Genomic DNA, 12,020 nt, shown 5'->3' with positions numbered 1-12,020 from the left:
CCGGAAAAACCCACCTGCCCCAGCTGCGTCAGGGAGTCGGAGGATGATTTGCTCCGTCCCCAGGGTTCAATTACACACGATCATTTAGGGGGTCAATGACATTTAAAGGGGTCAAGCTGCAGCTCTTATAATCTCACCGGGGTTTGGGTATTAATGGATATTTGTTATGCAGGCTCACGCTCAAGATGAGGTGAACTGGCTGGTACTGGGGGTGTGGAGGGGTGTCCTTGTCGGGTTATTCGATTTGTCCAGGCGCTGGAGCAGGGGGAATATAGGCTCACTTCATTAATCGTGCCGAAAGTGTCAACTTCAAGGAGAACCACCCAAGGGTGCGCTATTCCGATATGGAGCGTTGTCAATGTGGGCCTATGTCTTCCTTATCTTTTAATTACAGTGGGTTGACATGGCCATCACGGTTGGTTGTGTAGATGTTGGCCAAACAGACCTCTGGTTTTCTGAGTGAAGCGTGGTGGGTAAAACAAGGCCTGTAGCAGTGTCTCAGAATTCCTCCTCCTCGCACAGAGAAGAATGTAGGTCAGACTGGGTTTGCCCTCATTACAGGGCTCCGGCTTCTGTTGGCACTGTGGAGTTGAGTTAGCATCAGTTCTCATTAATCTGCTATCAAATAACCATGCCAGGCTCCGCGGTCCAGAGCTGGCTATGGATCCGACTTCAGCGAGACTAAACAGGGCTGCATGGCATTTTGTGATGTCAGCAGCGGGAGACCCCGCCGCCGACGTGGATGGAGCTGGCATTTATCGAGTACCTCGGGGCACCGCCTGCCACTTAGATTGTCAGATTGAGGCCATACATACATTATTTCCTGTCTGCAAACACATTGTCTGCAGTGAGAGCAGGCATACACAAACATGACACACATCGCTGCGAGGAAAACCGCTCGCCGCTCGATGTGTCACGTTGTTTGCTCCTCTGTCCAAACACAGTATCACCCTAGTCCTCATCCTGGCAGGCTGCACACACCTGAGGAGGATCTGCCTGTAAATCTGGAGGCAATTTGTCGACGTTGTTGTAAACTTGCGGCTCCCGGGGCGTGAACCACGTTTCCCCCCCCTATGCTAATGTACTATGCAGACTATTCACAGAGCCCTTAGTGGTCTGATCTCCACGACTGGGCTGTGATCGATGAAGAACTGTGATCCCAAGGGAGTCATGGGAAAGGCCGGTTTGTTTACGCTGCACTTTCTCTGGGGTTTCTGTGGCACTTTGATTTATACGATTGCTGCTTATTGGTTATTCGCAGGCCTGCACAGTCCAATTTATTCATACGCACCCCAATGTATTTTAATGCATGGAAGAAATTTGGCTGCAGATCTGACAGCTGCTTTGACCCCTGAGACTTGAGAGAAGAGTCCCAAAAAAAAAAGAGAAAAAAGGGCAAAGCTGGAAGAGATATCAGACATTTTGTTTGGAGAATGAGCGTGAGCCGAGACCAGAGAGTTTTTCCAACCCACCCCTTTTTCCTCCCCCCATCATCATTCCACCTCCTTATCCTCTGCTCCAATAAATACAGCTCTTCATCGGGGCTCGGGACTGACAGCGCAGAGCACAGGGTGATGAGAAACCCTTTTCCCGAAGCTTTTCTATGAGACTGTAATGTATGCAAATCTCAATTAAGACCTCCTGTGCCCTCATTAGGCCAGTGAGGCTCAGGCAAGGGAGGGGTTAATTAAAACCCATCTCGGGCGTTGAGGCTTTCGGGGCCGCTCTCAGAGCACCACTCGGAGGCTGATCAATACCCAAGCATATCATTATGATTTAGAGGCAGTGTTTAACCATAGCTCTAAATCAATTTCACCGGGTCTGGGGAGGAAAAGGAGGAGAGGAAAAGGAATACTAAGCCCCTGGGCTGGCAAGGGGAGGAAAAGTTCTCATTCTGCATTAGCTCGCTCCCACGGCAGACAAAGGCTGCCTTCACATCTCTAGTATTGTTCAATTTTATTGTCACAGCAACTTACCCAAGTCTACAGTGAGGTGGGGAAAAAGCTAAAGAAATTAAGAGCAGGGTGAAAAACATCAGAAGACAGGGATAAGTTATTGCCTTTATTTCTGTGTCAAATACGCACTTGGCGTCAGCGAGTTCACGGTTTATTTCACCTGACTCGATTGTGTGCAGTCAGGGTGAAGGGGTCAAGGCTGAATCCCCTTTGAGCGACAGCAGAGACGGACGGGAATCAAAGCCGGCGTCAATCCTAACCTGGGTTTCACCACTGCCTCGGAGAAGCAGAGAGATCACCCAGAGGAGCCGCCTGACAGGCATCACGCAGCGGAGAGACTGCCTGAAGATTAGAAGATTACCTCTGACGGACGTGCAGCAGAGTCCAGACAAAAGACGTGAAAGAAAAGCGTTTAACTTTTCTTTTCCAGTTTGGAGGTGTTGCCTCGTCGTGTGAATCTAAATCACTTTTGAATCTTGCTTACCCATTCTCAGTCCCGGCTATCACTATGGGAGAGCAAATTAATAATCACACTATAAAGCAAAGAGTGCTGGTTCATTTCTGCCAAATAATTAATTTTCTTCTTTCCCCGAGACTGCAATTATAGCTGCCCCCACAGATGTTTTCCACTTCAGCCTGTGCAGAATGTGGAGAGATAAATCCTGAGATGGAGAATGTTTTTTTTTAATATATATATATATATCTGCAGCTTGTTGGATTAAAATGTTAAACAAAATGCTTCTGTGAAGGCTTTGTGGTGCCTCAGATATAGAGGTACACAGGGTCAGGGATACAGGAGACACCTGTGTTGTCTCCTAATGCGAGGGAGGCAGTCTTCATTAAGCAGGAGTGCTTCCAGGGCGGGCCTTTCATCAGGTAAAGTGTGTTTATGTCAGATAGAGAGCTGCCTGATGGGAGCAGAGGGCTCCTGCGTCTCATTACATTAAGAAGAAGGAACTTCTCAGTAAAGGCCATGCGTCCACAGTTAATGCACATGAAGCCGTATCTTTAAAATGCTCTGAGATCACCCATCTGTCCAAAGATAAGAAGTGAGGATAAAGAATCTGTCTTTCCGACGCTGTAGTTACTCAGGGATTGTTGAGAACTTATACGTGGCACGCTGCGTCTGAGGGGATAATATGAGGATTTACTGCTGGAATTGGGCTGAATGAATTGAACGGCGTGTGTGTGTGTGTGTGTGTGTGTGTGTGTGTATTGGAGGTTTGACTGGCAGAACTCATTAAAATGTGAGCAGGTGTTTTTTTTTGCAGAGTTTTATTTCCTCTGCAGTTTTCATCGAAACGCCTTCTCCAGTGCAGGAGAACCAGAGTCCGGTGAGCTGGATTCACTAACTATGACGTTTTTCTGTTTCCTCCCAGGGGCAGGGAGAGGCTTCGGCGCGCGGGACGACCATGGAGGGGGACTGTCTCAGCTGCATCAAGTACCTCATGTTTGTCTTCAACTTCCTCATCTTCGTAAGTATTTCTCAGGGCTCCCCTCGAAGTCACTTGATTCTGCCATCTCTGAAGTTAGTGTCAGCCTAATGATTTGAGATGGGTCTCCGGCTGCCCCCCTGCGCCACCGACTAATGGAGCCACATTTGCATTTCATTAGACGGAGGCAATCTTGATTCTATCAAATTCTCTTTTGATTAGATTTCAGTGTGCTGACACACATCTGAGGCTCCCTGTGCCATGTGGAGTTTGTGACTGGCACCTGACTTTATCAGTCTTGATCAGACAATCAAGGGTAATCCTGTTAGTCTGGGGGGGGGGGGGGGGGTCGGAGTGAAGACGGTTTGTCTCTTTTCCTGCTTTATTAAGCTCAACCAGACCAGTTAGAGACTGAGCTCGGATGCAGTAGTTCAAGAGGGAGGTAATAATGCATCCAGCAGAGCAAAGAACGAACCCGGCCGTTAGCATCGCTCAGTAAAAACCACTGGTTCACTTTCCCGTCCTTTAGAGTTTCTGTGTCCATTTCACAATAATGTAACAGGACAGAATTTTTTGTCAAACCCAATGAATGAGCTTTCAAAATGTCTCTCTCCTGTCCTCATAGCACGGCCTCTTCCCCTGAGCTGATGTTCATTTAGAGGAGTCCAGGTCTTTCTGTGACAGGAAGGAGGGGATTGTGGTACCCCCCCCCCCTTCCTCAATACCTTCTTTTCCTAATTACATAAGTCACCCCACAGTGGCTGCAGATGAAAGGGAGGACGGGAGAGGATTGAGACTGCCGTGCTTTAGCAGGTTGGGGGGTTAGTTGAAGCAGAGTTGATATCTCCACCCGACCACCCCCACCCCATTGTGGCTGTGCAGATACCCAGCCTCTTATCTCTGCTCTCACCTCACTCTCACATTTCCTATCTTGTCCTTATTAAGATAAGCACAACTTTATTTATCCCATCATACGACATCTTGTTGAATGTTTCATGAGCCACTGGGGACGCCCAGCGATCCTTTGAGTTCCTATTAATTTCTAAAATGCAGCCAGTTTCTGTTTCGGCCTAACAGGCATCTTCTTTCTCTCCATCAGTTAGGGGGCTCGTTCCTCCTGGGAGTGGGAGTGTGGGTACTGGTGGACCCCACAGGGTTCAGGGAAATCGTGGCAGCCAATCCGCTGTTATTCACCGGCGTCTACATCATCCTGGGCATGGGAGGCATGCTGTTTCTCCTGGGCTTCCTGGGCTGCTGCGGAGCCATCCGCGAAAACAAGTGTCTGCTCCTCTTTGTGAGTTGGCCGACAAATTGGAACCGCTTCCTGTTACTGATCTTGTTTTTGTGCATTTGTGTTGATTATTCCGTCTGTCAGTTTTTTGGACTGTCATGCTTGAAACAGAAAGTCTAAAGAGCAAAGCGCTCCCCTATTTGCCTTCGTGCCTCAAGCCTCATACATAGTTAATGCTGAGTGAAGCCTCCACAGCCAGAGTGTGATTTTGTTTTTGTGACTGACATGCAGTTTTTCCTGATACTCGTCCACCTTGTCTGACTCTCCCTTTTTCGTGCCTTTTTTTGTTTGATTGCAGTTCTTCATGCTCATCCTCCTCATCTTCTTAGCAGAGCTGGCTGCTGCCATCCTGGCCTTCATATTCCGGGAACATGTGAGTTGCCACAGTATTTATTCCAACTTTGATCAGCAGCCATCAATATTTAATACTAAAATATGTCCATGGCACAGAGGATCAGAATCATTAAATCTGGCATTTCTGATTCAAATCTTAATCTTGTGTATTTATTTTGACACGTTCTGCTTTAACAACTCTGAAGCCCCTTTATCGGTAAAAAAAAACAACCTTTAATCTGGCTTTTGTCTCCAATGGGAATGGATACGATTGGTATTCAGTCCTGGGTTAAATGGCTCTGCAGTAGAGACAGGTTTTTATCATCTCAGATCGGTTGTAATGGAAACTTGACACCTGGGTGAAAGTGCTAATTTTTCAAGTTTCTTCTTATTTCGTCTAGACGTTGAGCTTGCACTTTTTCTGTATGACGTTACGACGTGTATTGAACTTGCGAGCATCGGTGCTTAGACAGCCGTTAGAACGCTTGTGTGCGTTCTTGACGTCAAACTCAAGGGGGAACAAAAAGCCGACAAGGCAAACTCCTCTTCTGAGTCTATAGACTTTTTTAATGGGTTTCCTCACATTTAAAAACCACTGGTATGCCGGCTGATTTTAATGTGAAAGAGAGATTAGACTGCTCCATATTCTGATAACATTGTCAGACAGGATGTCCTGGTTTAAAAAAGGATCAGAATTGATTCAACAGAAGCAGAAATGTCCTTGTGTCTTTATTGCCCTTCCAAAACCTGGCATTTGCATTATCCAGGTTGACCGCTGACAAAAAGGCTTCATACTACAGTTTTCTCAGATGTAGCAGTCTATCATTAAAGTGACACAGAGCCCTCGTGTCCCAGTGATGTGCTCCGACTTTAAAAGAAACAGATATAATTTTGATGGTGACACTAACCTCTTTCTGTCTGTTGCTGTAGCTGACCAGGGAGTACTTCACCAAGGAGCTGAAGAGACATTATCAGGGCTACAACAACACTGACGTCTTCACCTCCACATGGAACGCCATCATGTCTACAGTAAGGCCGCAGCACACACGGCGAAGAGCTCACTCACCATAGTTGTTGAGGCTGGCGTGGAGGGGATATATTTTATAGATAAAATCCCAGACATTTAGGTCAATCTTCTGGATTGTTGCGCACACACAGTGGAACACAGGCCAGTGCACAAAAAGGCACTCAGCAATAAGGGTCCATCCATTAGTTAGGTGGTTGATACTTTAAGGGTCAGTGAGGGGCTGGGGACTATTCCAGCTGACACTGGGCGACAGGCGTGGGGGGGGGGGGGGGAGGGGGGGTGAAAGCTGGACAGGTCAAGGCCAAATTATACTCGTGTTGCACGGACGCACGCATGCACGCAAGACACGCAACACGCCCCTTTCGAGCCCTCTGGCGGCTTGCGTGCGTCCGCCAATTTTTCTAACTATACGACAAAACGACGCGAGCCTCACGCAGCCCGCAAGGCTTGTGATTGGTCGGCTGACTACATCCCGTCCGGAGTCTAGTTTCCGGTTTCATGCCCCACAATATGCGGAAATCACGGGAGATTTAGAAGAACGAATATGGACCAAATAGAATAGCACTTGGCAGAAGAGATCCGAAAGTAAGACCACTTATATAACCCGTCACTGACTGGCCGATTTGTCCGCCAGAAATAGGCTATGAGGAGCCGGAGTGGCGATGTAAATAAACATTCGACGAAGAAGAAGACGTCTCTTCTTTGTGTGTTTTGTTTTCGAAAAAAAAAGTTACTCCACCTAGTGTTCTGCCGGTGAATTGCGTTGCAACACGCGCAACACGTTTAGGAAGCATAAACCAAAACGGATCCGTCGATGCAGCTGCGTGGCCTTCCGCGGTTGCAGTCGCAGGACTATAATTAGGCCTTCAGTCTCTCGCAAGGCTTACATGTAGAGACAATAAACAATTCACACTCACACCTACTGGCAATTTATAGTCTCTTCATTAATCCTTAACTACATGTCCCTGGACTGAAGCCGGGGTACCTGGAGAAAACCAACGCAGGGAGACCACGCTAACGCCTGCACACAGGAAGACTGGGGCCTTTCTGTCGTAACAAATAAAAATCCCTCCTGAGAGATCTGATCAAGTTGTCAGCGTTAACTTCAGGTCTGAACAGAGATTTGGACAGGTCAATCCAGGTTCGTCTTTTTGTTGTCTCTCAGAGACGAACCAGAGACCTTCTCTGCCCATAGTCCAAGTTTCTGCCACTAGACCACCGCCTCTCCCACATAAGAACGACCACCTCCTCACCTGACGCCTTCTCACCTGCTGCGGTTTCACAATGATCCAAACATTTGCACATATAGTGAGGAAGTGGGATCAGATCACAGTTGGTCACAGGAGACTTGCTCAGGATGCATATTTAAAGCCAGTTGTAAACAAACGTACTTAACACTGACCACTTGTGATCAGATCTCTCAGGTCTGAACGGTACCAGCGTTTGAATTCTGATCCTTCTTGCTGTAAGCATCACTCCCAACCACTGCATTGCAATGCAGCTCTGCAATAATGGTGGATTCCCCCCAGTCTCTCCTCTCCTGAGTTTGACAACTGTGAGGTGATCTTCTCCTATTCTCTCCTCTCTGCTTCTCTTCAGTTTGACTGCTGTGGGGTGAACAGCCCAGAGGATTTTAAGGACAGCCTGTTCAGGCTGATCAACCAAAATCATATGGTGCCAGAAGCCTGCTGCCAGCGTTCCAGTCAGACCGGGGAGGTGGCCTATATCAGCCAGGAGCAGTGCTTATCAGGCAATATGATGTTCCGCAATAACAAGGTAACTTCTGACATCCACTGTGTCAACCTCTCTCTCTCTATCTCTTGCTCTCCCTCTCTCCCTCTCTCTATCTCTCTCCCTCCTGCCAAACCACCTCCAGGCTTAATTAGAGCAGGAGACAGTTGAGGGTTGACATCCAGGGTCTAGCTGACTCCTCCATGGGTGATTAGCCTTTCGGTTGTCATACACCATCTTTCTTTGTAATAAAGGGTGGATTACCAGTGTATGTATGCATCACGTGTGCACATTTTTACAGATGTGTGTATACCTAAATATGTAAATTTGAATTGCGGTTGAGCATACGAGTGTGCACAACTGCAGGATAAGGGCCAAATGAATGTGTGAGATAAGGTTTGCATCACAGTTACACACCTACACCCACAGCAGCCCAAAGAAAGTCTCGGGGAGAAATGTAATTACTGTGAAAACTGTTAGGATGTTTCTTTTTTAGTGCACTCCCCACCTGTCGTTTTTCAAGCCACTAGAACAATGTGAGATATCCACAATGTGTGTCTCTGTCAGTCACACAAAGAAGCCTCATTAAAAGGCAGTGAGGCTGGAGGCCCCGCTTCCCACTCATTCAACACAGGCCTTTTGTTCGAAGCTCACTCAATTAAAGCTGTGATGTTACTTTAATTGTCTCTGTAATTCTACAAGTTTAAAGCCCATTGATTCTCTGCTGAGCACCGTGTGTTTGTGTGTCACCCGCAGGGTTGTTACTCCGCAGTGGTGGACTACTTTGAGCTGTACATCTATGTGGCCGGAGCGCTCGCCATCGTGGTTCTGACCATCGAGGTATGACGGTGCAAAGATCACACGTGCTGCTTTCTCGGTCTTTCCAGTAATGAGGATGTTCATTTCCGAAATGAGGAATTCTGCCTTAGGCTCAAGATTTCTCTGTGTGTGGCGTTCTCTTAAAGCTCTTTGTGGGGCAAGCTCTCCACCTAGTGGTGAAACTTGGTGTTACAGGATTTAACTGGGCAGCTTTCACAGTTTTTGTTTACAAATGGTTATTATTATGGAGTTTTTATTTTGGTATTGTAATATACTGTCAGTAATATGAAATAATAAACACACATATATGTATCATTTTACAGTCAAATGCATATAGTGGTGTAAGTCAAGCTCTCATCCATATCAAATTGAATGTTATCTTCTCATGTTCCTGTTTCTCTTCTGGAACCGATATTTGATGGAGATCATCCATGGTTTGAATAAGGCATTTTAAATTTGTTTTAGGTGAACTGTATATAATGATTACAAGGATGTTACTTGTGTTATAAATCCTTTGAGGGAGAAAGCTATGCATACTTTCTGTTATTTGCCTGATTAAAGCAAAAGTTTGAATGAGTCACAGCACAACAGCATTTACTGATTAACTTAACCTGAACAAGGTCATACTCAGAATAAGCAATAATTGAATCAAGACATGTGGAGTGTCACAATCTTTGTTGCATTATTTAGGACTGTGAACGTCTTAATTGTACTAGAATGTCCTATAAGAGTTTTTACAACATTTTGCGACATCAACATATGACATTTACCAACAGCTCAAGGACAAATATCCTGGGTTCTAGTTTCAAAGGGAAATATTACATAATGTTGACATGAGTCATAATCCGATTATGAAACATTACGTAAATGATTTTGTTAAAAACAATGTGTGACTTTTTTCTGTGCTCTACTGATTTATTTTTCCTATTTTCCTCAGCTCTTCGCCATGGTCTTTGCGATGTGTCTCTTCAGGGGAATCCAGTAGAGCTGCTTCTTCTATGAACTTATTTCTTTAAAAAAAAAAAAGGGATTTCAGGAGAAAAAACACACAATAGACACTTGTAAATTTGTTGATCTTTTTTTCTATTGGCTAATAGGTAGAAAAACCCAACTCACAAACTCTTGTACTTCACAGCTGGACTTTTGAGGTACTGGGTGGCAAAAAAAACTAAAACATAAATACACACAAACCGTAGAGAAAGGTGGGAGATCAGAGACACAACTGATGTGAGAAGTGGAAACAGTGATTTGTGGACCAGGTCTATCACAGACTGGCTGTAAAGTTGACCGGGCATGAGGACCAGGTAAAGCCTGAGCAGAAGGCACTGCACTGACTTTTGGAAGAAGAATATTTATATTAAGTAAAGTTGGCTTAATTGTAAAAAAAAATATGTACATGTTTTATGTACACTTTGGTGGCTGTCTCCCCTTTTCCCTTACATACTGTAAACTGTAACACACTCCCTCCTCCACACGCCTTTTTTACAGCCACTCCTTTAATGTTGTATTATATAAGCTCTGTGTGTGTGTGTGTGTGTGTGTGTGTGTGTGTGTGTGTGTGTGTGTACATACTGAATGCTCTCTTTGAATGTGTTAGAACTAGTCTGTGAGCATGTGTGAGTTTGTGGTTCTTCATGACCCCTCCCAAGCTTGAAAGCCGACTTCTGATACTTTTTTCTAATCGTGTGGTGATGTTTATTGCAGTAGTGGCTGTAGCCTCTGTGGTCCTAGGCGGTGAAAATGTACATTAAGTGTATGCATTTGTATTAGGTTCTTGAAAAGTCAGTGACATAAATGGCATTTTAAATGACCGTCCTTGTGTTTTTTTTCTTGAACTGGCTGCACATGTTTTATTTCCACTGCATATTTACAGTTTTATAAGAAAGACGATAGCATTGCTTAATGCTCTGAAAACTTTTAATATATAATTTGCCTCATGACAAAATCAGTTTTCTCATTAGAATGTAAGACCAAGATATTTGTCAGAAATGACAGATTTTCTGCATGGGTGATTAGTCTCGTTCACGATCAAATCATTCTCCTCTGCTACACCTCTTAGACATTTCAAATATTGAAACATGAAGGATGGTTTTGTTTTCTGATGAGCCAAATAATAAAATGTGGTTATAGGATCCACCCTCGGCTCTTGGTCTTATTGGTGTTTAGATTGATTTCACCTTGAATACGCTACTGTATTAATTTTTTTCCCTCCTACATGAAAATCCATGATAAGCGTGAACAACATACAGTAACAATTGAAAAGCAAAAGTAAGCAAGTAGAAGATGTAAACATTGCAGCAGCAACAGCAATAAAAAATTTGTTTAAAACAGTTAACATTAAAACTGCACAAAGAATGAAAATTAAAATCATAATTTGTATGAACTCTAGCATAGCATACACAGACAACATAAATTGAAAAATATGATTAATAAAATATTGAATAAAACAGCTTTTAAAAAAGGGATAATTGTTTCACCTGGTCATTTGACTGCACCATGCAGGTAATGTCAGAGAACTTTTATCACTCTCAAATATTAGATGTTAACAATAGTTTTCCCTGCTACCTCCCACCAAAGTTATGTCATATTTCAAGCTATGCGGTTGCATCTGCCAAAGGAGGATGTGCAGGAACATTTTGGGTAAGGTTCAAAATTACCTGATTTGGGTAATTGTGGTTTCCTCCTAAACACATGTGGATGGTTACGCTCAAGCAACAAGACATCAGATGGATGTCTCATAATTTCTGTTAAAATTGGTTCTCAATTATCATAAATTGCATTAATTATCTAAAATACGACTTAAGGTCCAACTAAATAAACATACCAGCTTTGTTCATGTATGAAGTGAGATTAGTGCCATGTGTAAGAAGTGAACAGTTTGGAAATAAAGAAATGGATATACAGGTCGCTCTGTTCTAGTGCCATCAAAGTGCTACTAAAGTGTTAGTTTTTTTTTTTATCTAACAGAGTACACACACATTTTTTTTTACTGTTTTCTGACAGAGTGGAAGCATAAGCAGCATTACACTAATATACCATCATTTACCTCTCCAGACTGTCATGTAGCTCAACTTAAGACCTAACATTCATTTCAATAATAACGATTTTAAATTAAACAAAACTAGTGAACTTGTCTAATTTGTAGAACAGTAAAACTGCCTTTAAATTATCTGTCTGCCTGTGTGCCTGCCTGCCTGCCTGCCTGTCTGCCTGCCTGTCTGTCTGTCTGTCTGTCTGTCTGTCTGTCTGCCTGCCTGTCTGCCTGCCTGTCTGTCTGTCTGTCTGTCTGCCTGTCTGTCTGCCTGCCTGTCTGTCTGTCTGTCTGTCTGCCTGACAAACGTCAGTAAACAGCTGGACAAGGGTCTCTCTTGTTGGAGAGCGGACACCTTGCAGAGTAGGCCACACCGCCTGATGACTGCCACGAGGAATTA

At 44.5% G+C, this 12,020-nt stretch overlaps 1 protein-coding gene across 1 annotated transcript in view; it reads left to right on the top strand.

Annotated features, from left to right (window-relative positions):
- Positions 1-10,726, top strand: part of tspan18b (tetraspanin 18b) — a 38,545-nt gene extending 27,819 nt beyond the window's left edge. Inside the window, exons 3-9 of the mRNA XM_062390747.1 lie at positions 3,335-3,430; positions 4,488-4,682; positions 4,978-5,052; positions 5,943-6,041; positions 7,639-7,815; positions 8,527-8,610; positions 9,527-10,726. Coding sequence (XP_062246731.1) covers positions 3,335-3,430; positions 4,488-4,682; positions 4,978-5,052; positions 5,943-6,041; positions 7,639-7,815; positions 8,527-8,610; positions 9,527-9,574 — 774 coding nt within the window. The 3' untranslated portion in view covers positions 9,575-10,726. The remainder of the gene's footprint in view (positions 1-3,334; positions 3,431-4,487; positions 4,683-4,977; positions 5,053-5,942; positions 6,042-7,638; positions 7,816-8,526; positions 8,611-9,526) is intronic.
- Positions 10,727-12,020: the final 1,294 nt, after the last annotated feature.

Source organism: Platichthys flesus, chromosome 6 (assembly GCF_949316205.1).
Source record: "Platichthys flesus chromosome 6, fPlaFle2.1, whole genome shotgun sequence".
Taxonomy (NCBI): Eukaryota; Metazoa; Chordata; class Actinopteri; order Pleuronectiformes; family Pleuronectidae; genus Platichthys; species Platichthys flesus.
The sequence above is the reverse complement of the archived record's forward strand: the minus strand, read 5'-3'. Positions and strand labels throughout refer to the sequence as shown.